The following is a 23,272-nucleotide window of genomic DNA, read 5'->3' on the forward strand; positions in this document are numbered from 1 at the left end:
ATGTTACAATGTATCCGCCCCCCGGGTTGTCATGTTACATTGTATTCCCCCTCCCCCCATGTTGTCATGTTAAAATGTATTCCCCCCCCCCATATTGTCATGTTACAATGTATTCCCCCATGTTGTCATGTTACATTGTATCCCCTTCATGTTGTCATGTTACAATGTATCCCCCCCGTGTTCTCATGTTACATTGTATTCCCCCTCCCCATGTTGTCATGTTACAATGTATCCCCCCCGTGTTCTCATGTTACATTGTATTCCCCCCCCATGTTGTCATGTTACGTTGTATCCCCCCCCCATGTTGTCATGTTACAATGTATTCCCCCTCCCCATGTTGTCATGTTACCTTGTATCCCCCCCCGTGTTGTCATGTTACAATGTATCCCCCCCCGTGTTGTCATGTTACAATGTATCCGCCCCCCGTGTTGTCATGTTAAAATGTATTCCCCCCCATGTTGTCATGTTACATTGTATTCCCCCATGTTGTCATGTTACATTGTATCCCCTTCATGTTGTCATGTTACAATGTATCTCCCCCCGTGTTCTCATGTTACAATGTATCCCCCCCATGTTGTCATGTTACAATGTATCACCCCTATGTTGTCATGTTACAATGTATCCCCCCCGTGTTGTCATGATACAATGTATTCTCCCCCGTGTTGTCATGTTACATTGTATTTCCCCTCCCCCCATGTTGTCATGTTACAATGTATTCCCCCTGCCCCCCTGTTGTCATGTTACAATGTATCCCCCCCCCCATGTTGTCATGTTACATTGTATTCCCCTTCCCCCCATGTTGTCATGTTACAATGTATCCCCCCCATGTTGTCATGTTACAATGTATCCCCCCATGTTGCCATGTTGCAATGTATCCCCCCCATGTTGTCATGTTAAATGTATCCCCCAACCCCCCCCCCCCGTGTTGTCATGTTACAATGTATTTATCGGGATTGGATGTGATAATTGTGAAGTGGAAGTAAAATGAGAAACGGTTCCCAACATTTGTGACCAAGGGGTGTGAAGACTTTTGCAAGGCACTGTCCAGTGACACCATTTGCTTCCTTGTAGAATCCCTGACTATGAAGTAGAGCCGTCCCCAATGTGACTTTTCTGGCAAACCATTTCCATGAGAAATTCCATCAGCCCATGTGAATTCTCTGGTGTCTTAAAAGTTTCTTCCTGTAAATGAAACCTTTCCCACACTCTGCACATGCATAAGGCCGCTCACCCGTGTGAACTCTCTGGTGTTCAAGAAGGCTTCCTTTGTCACTGAAACATCTCCCGCACTCCGAACACGAAAACGGACGCTCGCCTGTGTGAACCCGCTGGTGTCTAAGAAGGCTTGCTTTACGGCCGAAACTATTCCCGCACACCGAACACGAGAAGGGCCGCTCGCCCGTGTGTATTCTCTGGTGCGAAAGAAGGTTTCCTTTCTGAACAAAACATTTCCCGCACTCTGAACAGGAGAAAGGGCGATCGCTCGTGTGAATTTTCTGGTGCGTGAGAAGGCTTTGTTTCTGATTGAAACCTTTCCCGCACTCTGAGCATGAATACGGACGCTCACGCGTGTGAATTATCTGATGCGTAAGAAGGTTTCTTTTCTCAGTAAAGCATTTCCCGCACTCTGAACATGAAAAGGGACGCTCGCCTGTGTGACTTCGCTGATGGATAAGAAGCACTCTTTTCTCAGCAAAACATTTCCCGCACTCAGAACATGAATAAGGACGCTCACCTGTGTGAGTTCTCTGGTGTATAACAAGTGTTCTTTTCTTAGTAAAACATTTTCCGCACTCTACACATGAATAAGGGCGCTCACCAGTGTGAACTCTCTGGTGTTTCAGAAGGTCTTCTTTCCGAACAAAACATTTCCCGCACTTAGGACATGAATATGGACGCTCACCCGTGTGAATTTTCTGGTGTCTAAATAGGCTCACTTTATGGCTGAAACACTTCCCGCACACTGAACAGGAGAAAGGACGCTCACCCGTGTGAATTCTCTGGTGTATAACAAGCGTTCTTTTTTCTTTAAAACACTTCCCACACTCCAAGCAAGGATAAGGGCGCTCATCAGTGTGAATTCTCTGGTGCTTTAGAAGGTCTTCTTTGCTGATGAACCCTTTCCCGCACTCAGGGCAAGAATAGGGACGCTCGCCCGTGTGGGATTTCTGGTGTCTGTGAAGCGTCCCCTTCTCAGCGAAACACTTCCCGCACACTGAACACGAGTAAGGTCGTTCGCCGGTGTGAGTTCTCTGATGTATGACCAGTTTTTCTTTCCGCACGTAACTTTTCCCGCACACGGAACATTGGAAAAGACGCTCGATCTGGTGAATTCTCCGATGCGCAAAGAGGTTTCTCTTTTCGGCGAAGGATTTCCCGCACACCGAACAGGACAAGGACGTCTCTTCGTGGATTGCGGAAGATCCTTTGGGGTCAGATGGATCTGTTGATCGGTCTGCACTGTGGCGGATGTTGGAGGTCGTAGTCTGTGATGGATCAGATGATTCCCCGGGATTGGAAGTTTGAAGAAACGGAGCGATTTCTTCATCTTCGGCGGGATCGGGAAATAAATCCCGACGTTCCTCACGGATACTCTGGCCATCTGTTTAAAAGCAAGATTTTATTATAAGTATCCTCCATCCAGGGGTCCCCAAACTGTGGCCCTCCAGCTGTTGGAAGTACTACAAGTCCCATCATGCCATGGGGCACTATTCCTCCCACTGACACCAATGATGGGGCACTATTCCTCCTACTGACACCAATGATGGGGCACTATTCCTCCTACTGACACCAATGATGGGGCGCTATTCCTCCAACTTATACCAATGATGGGGCACTATTCCTCCCACTGACACCAATGATGGGGCACTATTCCTCCCACTAATACCAATGATGGGGCACTATTCCTCCCACTGACACCAATGATGGGGCACTATTCCTCCCACTGACACCAATTATGGGGCACTATTCCTCCCACTAATACCAATGATGGGGCACTATTCCTCCCACTGACACCAATGATGTGGCACTAATCCTCCCACTGACACCAATGATGGGGCACTATTCCTCCCACTGACACCAATGATGTGGCACTAATCCTCCCACTGACACCAATGATGGGGCACTATTCCTCCCACTGACACCAATGATGGGGCACTATTCCTCCCACTGACACCAATGATGGGGCACTATTCCTCCCACTGACACCAATGATGGGGCACTATTCCTCCCACTGATACCAATGATGGGGCACTATTCCCCCCACTGACACCAATGATGGGCACTATTCCTCCCACTGACACCAATGATAGGGCACTATTCCTCCCACTGACACCAATGATGGGGCACTATTCCTCCAACTTATACCAATGATGGGGCACTATTCCCCCCACTGACACCAATGATGGGGCACTATTCCTCCCACTAATACCAATGATGGGGCACTATTCCTCCCACTGACACCAATGATGGGGTACTATTCCTCCAACTGACACCAATGATGGGGCACTATTCCTCCCACTGACACCAATGATGGGGAACTATTCCTCCCACTAACACCAATGATGGGGCACTATTCCTCCCACTGACACCAATGATGGGGCACTATTCCCCCCACTGACACCAATGATGGGGCACTATTCCTCCCACTGACACCAATGATGGGGCACTATTCCTCCTACTGACACCAATGATGGAGCACTATTCCTCCCACTGACACCAATGATGGGGCACTATTCCTCCCACTGACACCAATGATGGGGCACTATTCCTCCCACTAATACCAATGATGGGGCACTATTCCTCCCACTGACACCAATGATGGGGTACTATTCCTCCAACTGACACCAATGATGGGGCACTATTCCTCCCACTGACACCAATGATGGGGCACTATTCCTCCCACTAACACCAATGATGTGGCACTAATCCTCCCACTGACACCAATGATGTGGCACTAATCCTCCCACTGACACCAATGATGGGGCACTATTCCTCCCACTGACACCAATGATGGGGCACTATTCCTCCCACTAATACCAATGACGGGGCACTATTCCTCCCACTGACACCAATGACGGGGCACTATTCCTCCCACTGACACCAATGACGGGGCACTATTCCTCCAACTGACATCAATGATGGAGCACTATTCCTCCCACTGACACCAATGATGGGGCACTATTCCTCCCACTAATACCAATGATGGGGCACTATTCCTCCCACTGACACCAATGATGGGGCACTATTCCTCCCACTAATACCAATGATGGGGCACTATTCCTCCCACTGACACCAATGATGGGGCACTATTCCTCCAACTGACACCAATGATGGGGCACTATTCCTCCCACTGACACCAATGATGGGGCACTATTCCTCCAACTGATACCAATGATGGGGCACTATTCCTCCCACTGACACCAATGATGGGGCACTATTCCTCCCACTAGCACCAATGATGTGGCACTAATCCTCCCACTGACACCAATGATGTGGCACTAATCCTCCCACTGACACCAATGATGGGGCACTATTCCTCCAACTGATACCAATGATGGGGCACTATTCCTCCCACTGACACCAATGATGGGGCATTATTCCTCCCACTGACACCAATAATGGGGCACTAATACTCCCACTGACACCAATGATGTGGCACTAATCCTCCCACTGACACCAATGATGGGGCACTATTCCTCCCACTGACACCAATTATGGGGCACTATTCCTCCCACTAATACCAATGATGGGGCACTATTCCTCCCACTGACACCAATGATGTGGCACTAATCCTCCCACTGACACCAATGATGGGGCACTATTCCTCCCACTAATACCAATGATGGGGCACTATTCCTCCCACTGACACCAATGATGGGGCACTATTCCTCCCACTGATACCAATGATGGGGCACTATTCCCCCCACTGACACCAATGATGGGCACTATTCCTCCCACTGACACCAATGATGGGGCACTATTCCTCCCACTGACACCAATGATGGGGCACTATTCCTCCTACTGACACCAATGATGGGGCACTATTCCTCCCACTGATACCAATGATGGGGCACTATTCCCCCCACTGACACCAATGATGGGGCACTATTCCTCCCACTGACACCAATGATGGGGCACTATTCCTCCTACTGACACCAATGATGGGGCACTATTCCTCCCACTGACACCAATGATGGGGCACTATTCCTCCAACTTATACCAATGATGGGGCACTATTCCTCCCACTGACACCAATGATGGGGCACTATTCCTCCCACTAACACCAATGATGTGGCACTAATCCTCCCACTGACACCAATGATGTGGCACTAATCCTCCCACTGACACCAATGATGGGGCACTATTCCTCCTACTGACACCAATGATGGAGCACTATTCCTCCCACTGACACCAATGATGGGGCACTATTCCTCCCACTGACACCAATGATGGGGCACTATTCCTCCCACTAATACCAATGATGGGGCACTATTCCTCCCACTGACACCAATGATGGGACACTATTCCTCCCACTGACACCAATGATGGGGCACTATTCCTCCCACTAATACCAATGATGGGGCACTATTCCTCCCACTGACACCAATGATGGGGCACTATTCCTCCAACTGACACCAATGATGGGGCACTATTCCTCCAACTGATACCAATGATGCGGCACTATTCCTCCCACTGACACCTATGATGGGGCACTATTCCTCCCACTGACACCAATGATGTGGCACTAATCCTCCCACTGACCAATGATGGGGCACTATTCCACCAACTGACACCAATGATGCGGCACTATTCCTCCCACTAATACCAATGATGGGGCACTCTTCCTCCCACTGACACCAATGATGGGGCACTATTCCTCCAACTGACACCAATGATGGGGCACTATTCCTCCCACTGACACCAATGATGGGGCATTATTCCTCCCACTAGCACCAATGATGTGGCACTAATCCTCCCACTGACACCAATGATGTGGCACTAATCCTCCCACTGACACCAATGATGGGGCACTATTCCTCCCACTAATACCAATGATGGGGCACTATTCCTCCCACTGACACCAATGATGGGGCACTATTTCTCCCACTGACACCAATGATGGGGCATTATTCCTCCCACTGACACCAATAATGGGGCACTAATCCTCCAACTGACACCAATGATGGGGCACTATTCCTCCAACTGACACCAATGATGGGGCACTATTCCTCCCACTGACACCAATGATGGGGCACTATTCCTCCCACTGACACCAATGATGGGGCACTATTCCTCCCACTGATACCAATGATGGGGCACTATTCCTCCCACTGACACCAATGATGGGGCACTATTCCTCCCACTGACACCAATGATGGGGCACTATTCCTCCCACTAATACCAATGATGGGGCACTATTCCTCCCACTGACACCAATGATGGGGCACTATTCCACCCACTGACACCAATGATGGAGCACTATTCCTCCCACTGATACCAATGATGGGGCAATATTCCTCCCACTGACACCAATGATGGGGCACTATTCCTCCCACTGACACCAATGATGGGGCACTATTCCTCCCACTGATACCAATGATGGGGCAATATTCCTCCCACTGACACCAATGATGGGGCACTATTCCTCCCACTGACACCAATGATGGGGCACTATTCCTCCAACTGACACCAATGATGGGGCACTATTCCTCCCACTGACACCAATGATGGGGCACTATTCCTCCCACTGATACCAATGATGGGGCAATATTCCTCCCACTGACACCAATGATGGGGCACTATTCCTCCCACTGATACCAATGATGGGGCAATATTCCTCCCACTGACACCAATGATGGGGCACTATTCCTCCCACTGATACCAATGATGGGGCACTATTCCTCCAACTGACACCAATGATGGGGCACTATTCCTCCCACTTGCACCAATGATGGGGCACTATTCCTCCCACTGACACCAATGATGGGGCACTATTCCTCCCACTAATACCAATGATGGGGCACTATTCCTCCCACTGACACCAATGATGGGACACTATTCCTCCAAATGACACCAATGATGGGGCACTATTCCTCCAACTGACACCAATGATGGGGCACTATTCCTCCAACTGATACCAATGATGCGGCACTATTCCTCCCACTGACACCTATGATGGGGCACTATTCCTCCCACTGACACCAATGATGTGGCACTAATCCTCCCACTGACCAATGATGGGGCACTATTCCACCAACTGACACCAATGATGGGGCACTATTCCTCCCACTAATACCAATGATGGGGCACTATTCCTCCCACTAATACCAATGATGCGGCACTATTCCTCCCACTAATACCAATGATGGGGCACTATTCCTCCCACTGACACCAATGATGGGGCACTATTCCTCCAACTGACACCAATGATGGGACACTATTCCTCCCACTGACACCAATGATGTGGCACTAATCCTCCCACTGACACCAATGATGGGGCACTATTCCTCCAACTGACACTAATGATGGGGCACTATTCCTCCCACTAATACCAATGATGGGGCACTATTCCTCCCACTGACACCAATGATGGGGCACTATTTCTCCCACTGACACCAATGATGGGGCATTATTCCTCCCACTGACACCAATAATGGGGCACTAATCCTCCAACTGACACCAATGATGGGGCACTATTCCTCCAACTGACACCAATGATGGGGCACTATTCCTCCCACTGACACCAATGATGGGGCACTATTCCTCCCACTGACACCAATGATGGGGCACTATTCCTCCCACTGATACCAATGATGGGGCACTATTCCTCCCACTGACACCAATGATGGGGCACTATTCCTCCCACTGACACCAATGATGGGGCACTATTCCTCCCACTAATACCAATGATGGGGCACTATTCCTCCCACTGACACCAATGATGGGGCACTATTCCTCCCACTGACACCAATGATGGGGCACTATTCCTCCCACTGACACCAATGATGGGGCACTATTCCACCCACTGACACCAATGATGGAGCACTATTCCTCCCACTGATACCAATGATGGGGCAATATTCCTCCCACTGACACCAATGATGGGGCACTATTCCTCCCACTGATACCAATGATGGGGCACTATTCCTCCAACTGACACCAATGATGGGGCACTATTCCTCCCACTTGCACCAATGATGGGGCACTATTCCTCCCACTTGCACCAATGATGGGGCACTATTCCTTCCTCTAACACCAATGATGGGGTACTATTCCTCCCACTTGCACCAATGATGGGGCACTATTCCTCTCACTGACACCAATGATGAGACACTATTCCTCCCATTGATACCAATGATGGGGCACTATTCCTCCCACTGATACCAATGATGGGACACTATTCCTCCCACTGACACCAATGATGGGGCACTATTCCTCCCACTGACACCAATGATGGGGCACTATTCCTCCCACTGATACCAATGATGGGGCACTATTCCTCTCACTGACACCAATGATGGGGCACTATTCCTCCCACTGACACGAATGATGGGGCACTATTCCTCCCACTGACACCAATGATGGGGCACTATTCCTCCCACTGACACCAATGATAGGGCACTATTCCTCCCACTGACACCAATGATGGGGCACTATTCCTCCCACTGACACCAATGATGGGACACTATTCCTCCCACTGACACCAATGATGGGGCACTATTCCTCCCACTAATACCAATGATGGGGCACTATTCCTCCCACTGACACCAATGATGGGGCACTATTCCTCCCACTGACACCAATGATGGGGCACTATTCCTCCAACTGACACCAATGATGGGGCACTATTCCTCCCACTGATACCAATGATGGGGCAATATTCCTCCCACTGACACCAATGATGGGGCACTATTCCTCCCACTGACACCAATGATGGGGCACTATTCCTCCCACTGACACCAATGATGGGACACTATTCCTCCCACTGACACCAATGATGGGGCACTATTCCTCCCACTAATACCAATGATGGGGCACTATTCCTCCCACTGACACCAATGATGTGGCACTAATCCTCCCACTGACCAATGATGGGGCACTATTCCACCAACTGACACCAATGATGGGGCACTATTCCTCCCACTGATACCAATGATGGGGCAATATTCCTCCCACTGACACCAATGATGGGGCACTATTCCTCCCACTGACACCAATGATGGGGCACTATTCCTCCCACTGATACCAATGATGGGGCAATATTCCTCCCACTGACACCAATGATGGGGCACTATTCCTCCCACTGACACCAATGATGGGGCACTATTCCTCCCACTGATACCAATGATGGGGCACTATTCCTCCAACTGACACCAATGATGGGGCACTATTCCTCCCACTGATACCAATGATGGGGCACTATTCCTCCCACTGACACCAATGATGGGGCACTATTCCTCCAACTGACACCAATGATGGGGCACTATTCCTCCCACTGATACCAATGGTGGGGCACTATTCCTCCCACTGACACCAATGATGGGGCACTATTCCTCCCACTGACACCAGTGGTGGGGCACTATTCCTCCCACTGACACCAATGATGGGGCACTATTCCTCCCACTGATACCAATGATGGGGCACTATTCCTCCCACTGACACCAGTGATGGGGCACTATTCCTCCCACTGACACCAATGATGGGGCACTATTCCTCCCACTGATACCAATGATGGGGCACTATTCCTCCCACTGACACCAGTGATGGGGCACTATTCCTCCCACTGACACCAATGATGGGGCACTATTCCTCCCACTGACACCAATGATGGGGCACTATTCCTCCCACTGATACCAATGATGGGGCACTATTCCTCCCACTGATACCAATGATGGGACACTATTCCTCCCACTGACACCAGTGATGGGGCACTATTCCTCCCACTGACACCAATGATGGGGCACTATTCCTCCCACTGATACCAATGATGGGGCAATATTCCTCCCACTGACACCAATGATGGGGCACTATTCCTCCCACTGATACCAATGATGGGGCACTATTCCTCCAACTGACACCAATGATGGGGCACTATTCCTTCCACTGATACCAACGATGGGGCACTATTCCTCCCACTGACACCAATGATGGGGCACTATTCCTCCCACTTGCACCAATGATGGGGCACTATTCCTTCCTCTAACACCAATGATGGGGTACTATTCCTCCCACTGACACCAATGATGGGGCACTATTCCTCCCACTGATACCAATGATGGGGCACTATTCCTCCCACTTGCACCAATGATGGGGCACTATTCCTCTCACTGACACCAATGATGAGACACTATTCCTCCCATTGATACCAATGATGGGGCACTATTCCTTCCTCTAACACCAATGATGGGGCACTATTCCTTCCTCTAACACCAATGATGGGGCACTATTCCTCCCACTGACACCAATGAGGGGGCACTATTCCTCCCACTGATACCAATGATGGGGCACTATTCCTCCCACTGACACCAATGATGGGGCACTATTCCTCCCACTGATACCAATGATGGGACACTATTCCTCCCACTGACATCAATGATGGGGCACTATTCCTCCCTCTGACATCAATGATGGGGCACTATTCCTCCCACTAATACCAATGATGGGGCACTATTCCTCCCACTGACACCAATGAGGGGGCACTATTCCTCCCACTGATACCAATGATGGGGCACTATTCCTCCCACTGACACCAATGATGGGGCACTATTCCTCCCACTAATACCAATGATGGGGCACTATTCCTCCCACTGACACCAATGATGGGGCATTATTCCTCCCACTAATACCAATGACGGGGCACTATTCCTCCCACTGATACCAATGATGGGGCACTATTCCTCCCACTTGCACCAATGATGGGGCACTATTCCGCCCACTGATACCAATGATGGGGCACTATTCCTCTCACTGACACCAATGATGGGGCACTATTCCTCCCACTGACACCAATGATGGGGCACTATTCCTCCCACTGACACCAATGATGGGGCACTATTCCTCCCACTGACACCAATGATGGGGCACTATTCCTCCCACTGATACCAGTGATAGGGCACTATTCCTTCCACCAATGCCAATGATTGATTTTGAAACTGACTGATCATGCCAAAAAACACCTGTCTTTTACTTCAGATAGTGCTGATATGAAGCCATTTATTATCACAGAGTTGTTTGGGTCCTTTTAAAATCATATTACCAGAAATCACCCAAATGGCCCGGATCAAACCTTTCCCTCCCCTGGAATGTTGGCTTTGGTACAGACACACAAATATGCACAATCATATCCTTTTTGCGTCTTTATAAAGTTCCATTACCTTGTTACGCAGGTCTTTGGGACGGTTCTTTTTTACTCCCCATGGCTCAGTATGTATCCTGCTCAGTGCATCCACATGAGAGCCAACAAACTCACTGACTATTTATACACAGACACTGATTGAAATATAAAAAGTCGCAGATGTGAGAAATGAACCTTTAATTGGCATTGTTACCCGTGTGTGTCACCTTGTGTCTGTACCAAGGCCAAACATTTCAGGGGGCGGTCACTTCAGATCCGGGGAGGGCAGGAAACTTCAGATCCGTGGGGGGGCAGGACACTTCAGATCCGGGGAGGGCAGGACACTTCAGATCCATGGGGGGGTAGGACACTTCTGATCCGTGGGGAGGCAGGACACTTCAGATCCGGGGAGGGCAGGACACTTCAGATCCGTGGGGGGGGGGGGGGCAGGACACTTCTGATCCGTGGGGGGGCAGGACACTTCTGATCCGTGGGGGGGGCAGGACACTGCTGATCCGTGGGGGGCAGGACACTTCTGATCCGTGGGGGGGGGGGCAAGACACTTCTGATCCGTGGGGGGGAGGGCAGGACACTTCTGATCCGTGGGGGGGGGGCAGGACACTTCTGATCCGTGGGGGGGGGCAGGACACTTCTGATCCGTGTGGGGGGCAGGACACTTCTGATCCGTGGGGGGGAGGGCAGGACACTTCTGATCCGTGGGGGGGGCAGGACACTTCTGATCCGTGGGGGGGGCAGGACACTTCTGATCCGTGGGGGGGGGGGCAGGACACTTCTGATCCATGGGGGGGGTAGGACACTTCTGATCAAGGGGGCGGACACTTCTGATCCGTGGGGGGGAGGGCAGGACACTTCTGATCCAGGGAGGGCAGGACAGTTCAGATCCGGAGAGGGCAGGACACTTCTGATCTGTGGGGGGGCAGGACACTTCTGATCCGTGGGGGGGGGCAGGACACTTCTGATCCGTGGGGGGGGGGGGGCAGGACACTTCTGATTCGTGGGGGGGGGGGGTAGGACACTTCTGATCCAGGAGGTGGACATTTCTGATCCAGGGGGCGGACACTTCTGATCCGTGGGAGGGAGGGCAGGACACTTCTGATCCGGGGAAGGCAGGAGACTTCTGATCCGTGGGGGGGGGCAGGACACTTCTGACCTGTGGGGGGGCAGGACACTTCTGATCTGTGGGGGGGGCAAGACACTTCTGATCCGTGGGGGGGGGGGGGCAGGACACTTCTGATCCGTGGGGGGGAGGGCAGGACACTTCTGATCCGTGAGGGGGGGGAGGGCAGGACACTTCTGATCCGTGGGGGGGAGGGCAGGACACTTCTGATCCGTGGGGGGGAGGGCAGGACACTTCTGATCCGTGGGGGGGAGGGCAGGACACTTCTGATCCGTGGGGGGGGGGTAGGACACTTCTGATCCAGGAGGTGGACACTTCTGATCCGTGGGGGGGAGGGCAGGACACTTCTGATCCGTGGGGGGGAGGGCAGGACACTTCTGATCCGTGGGGGGGAGGGCAGGACACTTCTGATTCGTGGGGGGGAGGGCAGGACATTTCTGATCCGTGGGGGGGGGCAGGACACTTCTGATTTGTGGGGGGGGGCAGGACACTTCTGATTCGTGGGGGGGGGAGGGACACTTCTGATCCGTGGGGGGGGGGGGACACTTCTGATCCGTGGGGGGGGGCAGGACACTTCTGATCCATGGGGGGGGTAGGACACTTCTGATCCAGGAGGCGGACACTTCTGATCAAGGGGGCGGACACTTCTGATCAAGGGGGCGGACACTTCTGATCAAGGGGGTGGACACTTCTGATCCGTGGGGGGGAGGGCAGGACACTTCTGATCCGGGGAGGGCAGGACACTTCAGATCCGGGGAGGGCAGGACACTTCAGATCCGGGGAGGGCAGGACACTTCAGATCTGGGGAGGGCAGGACACTTCTGATCCGTGGGGGGGGGGGCAGGACACTTCTGATCCGTGGGGGGGGGCAGGACACTTCTGATCCGTGGGGGGGGGGGCAGGACACTTCTGATCCGTGGGGGGGGCAGGACACTTCTGATCCGTGGGGGGGGGCAGGACACTTCTGATCCGTGGGGGGGGGGGGGGCAGGACACTTCTGATCCGTGGGGGGGGGGCAGGACACTTCTGATCCGTGGGGGGGGCAGGACACTTCTGATCCGTGGGGGGGGGGCAGGACACCTCTGATCCGTGGGGGGGGGCAGGACACTTCTGATCCGTGGGGGGGGCAGGACACTTCTGATCCGTGGGGGGGCAGGACACTTCTGATCCGTGGGGGGGGCAGGACACTTCTGATCCGTGGGGGGGGGGGGGCGGGGTAGGACACTTCTGATCCAGGAGGTGGACATTTCTGATCCAGGGGGCGGACACTTCTGATCCGTGGGGGGGAGGGCAGGACACTTCAGATCCGGGGAGGGCAGGACACTTCTGATCCGTGGGGGGGAGGGCAGGACACTTCAGATCCGGGGAGGGCAGGACACTTTTGATCCGTGGGGGGGAGGGCAGGACACTTCTGATCCGTGGGGGGGAGGGCAGGACACTTCTGATCCGTGGGGGGGAGGGCAGGACACTTCTCATCCGTGGGGGGGGGGGCAGGACACTTCTGATCCGGGGGGGGCAGGACACTTCTGATCCGTGGGGGGGAGGTAGGACACTTCTGATCCAGGAGGTGGACACTTCTGATCCAGGGGGCGGACACTTCTGATCCGTGGGGGGGAGGGCAGGACACTTCAGATGCGGGGAGGACAGGACACTTCTGATCCGTGGGGGGGGGCAGGGCACTTCTGATCCGTGGGGGGGGGCAGGACACTTCTGATCCGTGGGGGGGGGGCAGGACACTTCTGATCCGTGGGGGGGGGGGCAGGACATTTCTGATCCGTGGGGAGGGCAGGACACTTCTGATCCGTGGGGGGGGGCAGGACACTTCTGATCCGTGGGGGGGGGGGGCAGGACACTTCTGATCCAGGAGTTGGACACTTCTGATGGAGGGGGGGACACTTCTGATCTGTGGGGGGGAGGGCAGGACACTTCTGATCCGTGGGGGGGGGGGGGGCAGGACACTTCTGATCCAGGAGTTGGACACTTCTGATGGAGGGGGGGACACTTCTGATCTGTGGGGGGGAGGGCAGGACACTTCAGATCCGGGGAGGGCAGGACACTTCTGATCCGGGGAAGGCAGGACACTTCTGATCCGTGGGGGGGGGGGCAGGACACTTCTGATCCGTGGGGGGGGGGGCAGGACACTTCTGATCCGTGGGGGGGGGGGGGGCAGGACACTTCTGATCCGTGGGGGGGGGGGGCAGGACACTTCTGATCCGTGGGGGGGGGGGGGGCAGGACACTTCTGATCCGTGGGGGGGGCAGGACACTTCTGATCCGTGGGGGGGGGCAGGACACTTCTGATCCGTGGGGGGGGGCAGGACACTTCTGATCCGTGGGGGGGGGCAGGACACTTCTGATCCGTGGGGGGGAGCAGGACACTTCTGATCCATGGGGGGGAGCAGGACACTGCTGATCCGTGGGGGGGGGGGGGCAGGACACTGCTGATCCGTGGGGGGGGCAGGACACTGCTGATCCGTGCGGGGGAGGGCAGGACACTGCTGATCCGTGCGGGGGGGGGCAGGACACTGCTGATCCGTGGGAGGGAGGGCAGGACACTTCTGATCCGGGGGGGGAGGGAAGGACACTTCTGATCCGTGGGGGGGAGGGCAGGACACTTCTGATCCGTGGGGGGGAGGGCAGGACACTTCTGATCCGTGGGGGGGAGGGCAGGACACTTCTGATCCGTGGGGGGGGGGGGCAGGACACTTCTGATCCGTGGGGGGGGGGGGGGCAGGCCACTTCTGATTCGTGGGGGGGAGGGCAGGACACTTCTGATCCGTGGGGGGGAGGGCAGAACACTTCTGATCTGGGGGGGGGCAGCACACTTCTGATCTGGGGGGGGCAGGACACTTCTGATCCGGGGGGGGCAGGACACTTCTGATCCGGGGGGGGGGGCAGGACACTTCTGATCCGGGGGGGGGGGGAGAACACGTCTGATCCGGGGGGGGGGGGGGGCAGGACACTTCTGATCCGGGGGGGGAGGGCAGGACACTTCTAATCCGGGGGGGGGGGAGGGCAGGACACTCCTGATCCGTGGGGGGGAGGGCAGGACACTCCTGATCCGTGGGGGGGAGGGCAGGACACTCCTGATCCGTGGGGGGGAGGGCAGGACACTCCTGATCCGTGGGGGGGAGGGCAGGACACTCCTGATCCGTGGGGGGGAGGGCAGGACACTCCTGATCCGTGGGGGGGAGGGCAGGACACTCCTGATCCGTGGGGGGGAGGGCAGGACACTCCTGATCCGTGGGGGGGAGGGCAGGACACTCCTGATCCGTGGGGGGGAGGGCAGGATACTGCTGATCCGTGGGGGGGAGGGCAGGACACTTCTGATCCGTGGGGGGGGGGGGGCGCAGGACACTTCTGATCCGTGGGGGGGGGGGCGCAGGACACTTCTGATCCGTGGGGGGGGGGGGGCAGGACACTTCTGATTCGTGGGGGGGGAGGGCAGGACACTTCTGATCCGTGGGGGGGAGGGCAGGACACTTCTGATCCGGGGGGGGGCAGGACACTTCTGATCCGGGGGGGGCAGGACACTTCTGATCCGGGGGGGGCAGGACACTTCTGATCCGGGGGGGGCAGGACACTTCTGATCCGGGGGGGGCAGGACACTTCTGATCCGGGGGGGGGGGGGGGCAAGACACTTCTGATCCGGGGGGGGGGGCAGGACACTTCTGATCCGGGGGGGGGGCAGGACACTTCTGATCCGGGGGGGGACACTTCTGATCCGGGGGGGGCAGGACACTTCTGATCTGGGGGGGGGGCAGAACACTTCTGATCCGGGAGGGGGGGGGGGGCAGGACACTTCTGATCCAGGGGGCGGACACTTCTGATCCAGGGGGCGGACACTTCTGATCCAGGGGGCGGACACTTCTGATCGGGTAGGGGCAGGACACTTCTGATCCGGGGGGGTGGGGGGCAGGACACTTCTGATCCGGGGGGGTGGGGGGCAGGACACTTCTGATCCAGGGGGGTGGGGGGCAGGACACTTCTGATCCGAGGGGGGCCGGACACTTCTGATCCGGGGGGGGGGGGGGAGGGGCAGGACACTTCTGATTTGGGGGGGGCAGGACACTTCTGATCGGGGGGGGGCAGGACACTTCTGATCCGGGGGGGTGGGGGGCAGGACACTTCTGATCCAGGGGGGTGGGGGGCAGGACACTTCTGATCCGAGGGGGGCCGTTCACTTCTGATCCGGGGGGGGGAGGGGCAGGACACTTCTGATTTGGGGGGGGCAGGACAATTTTGTTCCAGCGGGGATGTGATAATAAATGGCTTCCTATCATCACTATCCTAAATAAAACATTTTTTGGCAGGATCAGTCATATTTCCAATATCATTGCCAAGATGTCACCATTTCTGCCGGGGTGGGGGGGGTGCAAACTTTTGAACACAACTGTATATATAATCATCTCACCTTCCTCCATAGACTGCTGAGTTCCTCTCACCAACCTTTCCTCTTCCCCTTCACCCTCAACTTTGATGCCCTTCAGATCTTCTCCCTAAACCCCAGAATCGAAAAAAGGTGAATGCCGACAAAAGATTCCATTGAAGAAAGTCATCTTGTAGTCTAGAAATATTGTGAGTTCTTTGCTCTACCTGATCGTGGTGAGGGATGGTGTGACCTTCCTGTGTGGAATCCCGGGAACCATGAACACCCTCCCCCATAGACGGTTGACCCAACATTTTTTCTTCCTCCGTAAACTCAACTTTGATGTCGTTTAGTTCTTCACCCTAAACCCCCGAAGATGATAGAATACATTTATAGAAAGGAACAAGAGATTACATAGAAGAATGTCCTCTCATAGATTAGAATATATTTTTAGGTCTACATGCTCAGTCCCATCTACCTGATGATGGTGAGGAATGGTGTGACCTTCCTGTGTGGAATACAGAGGATGGGGACATCTCTCTGGAGGGTTCCCATTACTGGATCCATCTACCTGATTATGGTGGGGGATGGTGTGACCTTCCTGTGTGGAATCCCGGGAATACAGAGGACAAGGACATCTCTCTGGTGGGTTCCCATTACTGGATCCCATTATTGGACAACCCTCCTTCATAGGCTGGTGATCTCCACCCACCAATGTCTCTTCCTTTTTAACTTCAACCTTGACATCCTTTAGTTCTTCACCCTAAACCCCAAAGATGACAGAATACATTTATAAAAAGGAAAAATATATTACATAATAGAACACCTTCTCATAGTTTAGAAGACATTTTTGGTCATGTTCAGTCTCATCTAGCTGATGATGGTGGGGGATGGTGTGACCTTCCTGTGTGGAATCCCGGGAATACAGAGGACGGGGACATCTCTCTGGTGGGTTCCCATTACTGGATCCATCTACCTGATGATGGTGGGGGATGGTGTGACCTTCCTGTGTGGAATCCCAGGAATACAGATGACGGGGACATCTCTCTGGTGGGTTCCCATGACTGGATCCATCTGTAGGAAACACACACACTGACTGAATCCATTGTTTCTATGTGTTTATCAGATGATGGGGGATCTAGGTGGACCCTCCGTACTGCTCTCTCCTTTACAATAAAGTCTCCTCTTACCCGGTGATGTGAGGGGCGGCTGATTGTCCATCATGACGTCCTTGTAGAGGTCCTTGTGTCCTTCTAAATACTCCCACTCCTCCATGGAGAAATAGACAGTGACACCCTGACACCTTATAGGAACCTGACACACACAATGATACAGTCACCATCCAGACACATCCCTTGTCTGTTACTGGAGAATGTCCCAGAATTCCCGGCACCGCTCACCTCTCCTGTCAGCAGCTCTATCATCTTCTGGGTGACTTCTAGAATCTTCTTGGCACTGGTTCTCTCTGTTGTCTGGCAGTGCGGTGGAGGCACTGTGATGGGTGATGTCCTCTGGAGACAACTACTGGGTGGTAAAGGCTCACCAGATATTTTCTTCACTACTTTATAATCCTGAGTATAGAGAGAAAGCAACAATTATCACCACAGACCTCCCAGAATCCTCCTCACCTCTCCGGTCAGGTCTGTGTATTATTAATAGAGATAAGAGTGACGTCATGTGACCTCCCAGAATCCTCCTCACCTCTCTGGTCAGGTCTGTGTTTTATTAGAGATGAGAGTGATGTCATGTGACCTCCCAGAATCCTCCTCACCTCTCCGGTCAGCAGGTAGATGATCTCCAGGGTGAGGTCCAATATCTTCTCACTCACATGACTTTGGTCCTCATCCATCTTCATTGATGTGGTCATGTGATCTATACAGGACTCTCCTCTCTGTAGACTGACAATAAACTGAGAGTTATCAGGATGAATGATGTCTGCACAGAATTCTGACACCTTACAGATCTTGTTAATCTCACTGAAAGTGAGAAACCTATTTTTTAATCTTAGATTGGCTGGAAAAATGTTGGATAATCTGTGGACAGAATTGTTCTGTATGTGTTCTGGTTGGAGAGGTTGTAACAAAGGTCTCTGATATTGTAACAAAGTAGGATGATATAGTAGAACGATACGATCGATCATCCTTCTCTGACTTAGTTCGTATCTTGTCACCTCGATGTGTTTCTTGGTTCTGAGTTCTGCAATCCCCTGGTCCTTTCTCCTGAATATAATTTTGTGTGTAACAAAATGTTGGAGATACAAGGAAATGGAGGAAAAGGAGGGACATGACTATGGAGGTAGAGGACAGATATCACAGTGACTATTGAAGAAGAGGACAGACATCACAGAGACTATGGAGGAAGAGGACAGACATCACGGTGACTACGGAGGAAGAGGACAGATATCACGGTGACTACAGAGGAAGAGAATGGACGTCACGGTGACTACGGAGGAAGCGGACGGACGTCACGGTGACTATGGAGGAAGAGGACGGACATCACAGAGACTATGGAGGAAGAGGACGGACATCACAGTCACCATCTCTCCCACCCCACACGCCAAAGTCCTGGGTGTCACCCTGGACTCCCACCTCTCCTTCCTACCCCACATCCAACTGCTGAGGCTCCACCTCCGCAACATCTCCAAGATACGTACATTCCTCACCCCAGACACCACCAAACAACTCGTACACTCCCTCATCATCTCACGCCTGGACTCTGCCAATCCCTTCATTGGCTCCCGATTGCCCAACGCATCAAGTTCAAGCTGCTAACCCTGACCTACAAGGCCATTCACAATGCCGCCCCGAACTACATAACTGACCTGATACCCAGATACTACCCTACCCGTGCCCTCCGCTCCTCACAGGACCTCCTGCTCTCTAGCTCCCTGGTCTCCTCCTCCCACGCTCGATTGCAGGACTTCTCTAGGACTTCCCCCATCCTCTGGAACTCCCTACCCCAATCCATCAGAATGTCACCTACCCTCCTCACCTTCAGGCGCACCCTGAAAACCCATCTCTTCAGGGAAGCCTACCCCGCCCTCACCTAACTAACCTCCTCCACTCCACCCACCAATCCATCCCCCACAGCCATCTCCTCCTGTTCCACCTTCCCCTCCCTCCTAGATTGTAAGCTCGAAAGAGCAGGGCCCTCGAACCCCTCGTGTAGTGTATTGTTACTTTCTTGTCTCATGTCATGTCCCCCTTGCTACTGTACAGCGCTGAGCAAACCCTTTGGCACTATATAAATACTGTATAATAATAATCACAGTGACTATGGAGGAAGAGGATGGACATCACAGTGACTATGGAGGAAGAAGACGGACGTCACCGAGACTATGTAGGAAGAGGAAGGACGTCATGGAGACTATGGAGGAAGAGAACGGACATCACGGTGACTATGGAGGAAAAAGGACAGATATCACAGTGACTATGTAGGAAGAGGAAGGACGTCACGGAGACTATGGAGGAAGAGGACTGACATCACAGTGACGATGAAGGAAGAGGACGGACATCACAGTGAATACGGAGGAAGAGGACGGACATCACAGAGACTATGGAGGAAGAGGACGGACATCACGTTGACTGTGGAGGAAGAGGACGGACATCACGGTGACTATGGAGGAAGAGGACGGACATCACGGTGACTATGGAGGAAGAGGATGGACATGACAGGGCGTTACTGGGTGTAATGCAGGCCATACATGGGTCGAATTCCGAATGATTTTTTTGTCCAAAAATTTAAAACGTCATTTGCTCGGTAATCCCATGGTGCAATCAATGATTTAGAAAATCGGCCAACCAAGTCATAAAGTTTACCTCATATAACAGGCGAATCTTCTGTTCCTTTCAGGTCACGGCTCATGCGCTTATTCTTTTCGGAAAAAACGATCGTACGATTTGACCATCATTGAGTTGAAAATCGGTCATTTTTCACAAATTTTCCAACATGCCCGATCACCGAAAAGGAGAGGAGCCACGAAAATCGCCTGGTGCCATTGACCCACTAACAGAGCGAAAATTGGCCAATAATTCTTAGGTCCGAAAAACTGGTCGAATTTCGACCCATGTATGGCCTGCATAAATGTAAACATTACCTCCTCTGCTGCCAGTTCCAGCAATGTCTCCTCTCTACTTCCTCCAGACTAACCTCTCACCCAGAACTTCCTGTTTAAACCTGACATCACTTCCTGTCTGCACCTCCTATCACTTCCTGTCTGTGCGTTCCACCTACAATACGTGAGATCACCTTCTTGGGAGAATGTAACAACTGCATCCTGCATTGTATTTCAGTGCTTCCTGGGGGTGGAGGTTCTTAACAATTTTCCTAAAAGCTACACCAGAGTTAAAAAAAAAAAAAAATTATGAAACTAATTTTTATGTACACTATATTGCCCAAAGTATTTTCCCCGCCCTCCAAATCATGTGATTCAGGTGTTCCAATCCCCTCCATATCATGTGATTCAGGCGTTCCAATCCCCTCCATATCATGTGATTCAGGTGTTCCAATCTCCTCCATATCATGTGATTCAGATGTTCTAATCCCCTTCATATCATGTGATATAGGTGTTCCAATCCCCTCCCAATCATGTGATTCAGGTGTTCCTCCCAGATCTGGACCAGACATCACTGAGCTACTGGATAGTCTGAGGGGCAACCTGGTGGCGTCACATGGACTGAAACATGACATCCCAGAGGTGTTCTATTGGATTTAGGTCAGGTGAGCGTGGGGGCCATTCAATGGTAGCAATTCCTTCATCCTCCAGGAACTGCCTGCATACTCTCCCCACATGAGCCCAGGCATTGTCATGCACCAGGAGGAACCCAGGACCCTCCGCACCAGAAGGAACCCAGGACCCACTGCACCAGCATAGGGTCTGACAATGGGTCCAAGGATTCATCCCCATACCTAATGGCAGTCAGGGTGCCACTGCCTAGCCTGTAGTGGTCTGTGCATCCCTCCATGGATATGCCTCCCCAGAACATCACTGACCCACCATCAAAATGGTCATGGTGAACCATGTTACAGGCAGCAGAACGTTCTCCACGGCTTCTGCAGACCCTTTCACTTCTGTCACATGTGCTCAGGGTGAACCTGCTCTCATCTGTGAAAAGCACAGGGTGCCAGTGGTGGACCTGCCTGTCAGGGACCCCAGGCTTTACAGGTCTGTGCATGCGCGGTATGCCGGGGCACACTAGCGTGCAGGCATTAGGACCTGGGCGCCTGCGACGGCGTTCGCACATACCCACTCGCGCGCCTGGCACCAATGAGGGCGCAGGGCACCCTGTTTAAACAGGCTATGTCTATGCTCAAGTTGCCGTATCATCTTTACCTGTATCCTGTGTTTCCTGAGAGATTTCCGACCCTGATTCGCTGATTATCTCCTGCTCTGATCCCTGGCTTGTCTGACCATTCTCCTGCCTAATCCTGCACGTTTGATCTCCCGTTACCGAACCCGACTTGTGACCTGTCTATCCTTCTGCCTGCCGCTTGTACTGTCCTGCGTCCACCGTTACCAACCTGGCCTGTCTGACTTCGCTCACTCCGTCTCCTCACATCAGGCTGTCACCTGCTATATACCACCGGCACGTGCTTCTACCACAACTGGTTGCACCCAGGGTCCGCGACCTGGTTTCGGCCTGCTCCAAGTCCATCCCCACCATCAGGGGCCCTGGTGAACAAGCAGGTCGGGGCTTAGTTTCCGTGCCTTGGGGAATCCTGGTCTGTGGAGCGCTAGAGGCTACCGCCGGCTGGTCCATAAAAGAACCATACGGCCATGACAGAGTCTGGAGGAGGACCCTCTCCCTGGGAAGAGATGTTCCAACACCTGGTGGCGCTCATACAAGCCATTAAAACGCTAGAGGAAGGATATAAGCATTTGGAGGGACGTGTTCAGAGCCTAGCCGCACCTGCTCCCATAACATCAGACCCGGTTAGTGCGCCTTCTGCCAGGGGCTCTGCAGAATCTTCCGATGGAGCAGCGTTCTCCATCCCCCTGCCAGAACTGCGAGTGCCAACACCCGAACGTTTCAGTGGGGATCGAGGAAAGTTCAGGGCCTTCCAGAACTCCTGCCAGCTATATTTTGATTTACAACCCCGGATTTTTTCGTCTGAATCTGTGAAGATAGGGTTCATTATATCCTTGTTGCAGGGTGAACTCCAGGGATGGGCTCACCATCTGATGGAAACTCATCACCCACACCTGAACTCCATTGCTACCTTTTTCAAAGCAATGATTACCCGCATCGAGCCTCCTCGGCTGAGGCAGCCCTCTATACCTTACAGCAGGGACGCCGGGCTGCGGAGGATTATGCAGCGGAATTTAGGTGTTGGAGCGGAGACACTCAGTGTAATGACGCGGCCCTGCGTCATCAATTTTGGTTAGGGTTGTCTGACCCGCTTAAAGATGAGTTAGCAAGAGTAGGAGTACC

General features: G+C 53.1%; 2 protein-coding genes across 2 annotated transcripts in view; both read right to left on the reverse strand.

Annotated features, from left to right (window-relative positions):
- Positions 1–925: 925 nt before the first annotated feature.
- The window catches only part of LOC149453369 (uncharacterized), a 40,057-nt gene continuing 17,710 nt past the window's right edge, over positions 926–23,272 (reverse strand). The window contains exons 5-9 of the mRNA XM_089688274.1: positions 17,818–17,915; positions 17,320–17,604; positions 17,069–17,203; positions 16,887–16,971; positions 926–2,602 (exon numbers count right to left, since the gene is read on the reverse strand). Of these exons, the coding sequence (XP_089544400.1) occupies positions 1,143–2,602; positions 16,887–16,971; positions 17,069–17,203; positions 17,320–17,604; positions 17,818–17,915 (2,063 nt within the window). The 3' untranslated portion in view covers positions 926–1,142. The remainder of the gene's footprint in view (positions 2,603–16,886; positions 16,972–17,068; positions 17,204–17,319; positions 17,605–17,817; positions 17,916–23,272) is intronic.
- LOC149453370 (gastrula zinc finger protein XlCGF66.1-like) lies at positions 17,964–20,970 on the reverse strand. The gene is made up of 4 exons (XM_089688600.1): positions 20,660–20,970; positions 18,613–18,739; positions 18,242–18,412; positions 17,964–18,155 (listed from the first exon to the last, which is right to left on the reverse strand). The coding sequence occupies exons 1-4, from the start codon at positions 20,662–20,664 to the stop codon at positions 17,964–17,966; spliced, it is 495 nt and encodes a 164-aa protein (XP_089544726.1). The 5' UTR covers positions 20,665–20,970.

The sequence above is a fragment of the Staurois parvus genome, unplaced genomic scaffold (genome assembly GCF_062004578.1).
Source record: "Staurois parvus isolate SC_StPar_1 unplaced genomic scaffold, SC_StPar_1.0 ptg000449l, whole genome shotgun sequence".
Taxonomy (NCBI): domain Eukaryota; kingdom Metazoa; phylum Chordata; class Amphibia; order Anura; family Ranidae; genus Staurois; species Staurois parvus.

What these genes read in the sequence shown, in the direction of transcription:
- LOC149453370 (XM_089688600.1), bottom strand. An exon ending in TCTACCTGCTGACCGGAGAG is followed by an intron (nt 18,413 to 18,612) that starts GTGAGGAGGATT and finishes CTCTATACTCAG; the next exon opens with GATTATAAAGTAGTGAAGAA. An exon ending in TAGAGCTGCTGACAGGAGAG is followed by an intron (nt 18,156 to 18,241) that starts GTGAGCGGTGCC and finishes TGTGTGTGTCAG; the next exon opens with GTTCCTATAAGGTGTCAGGG.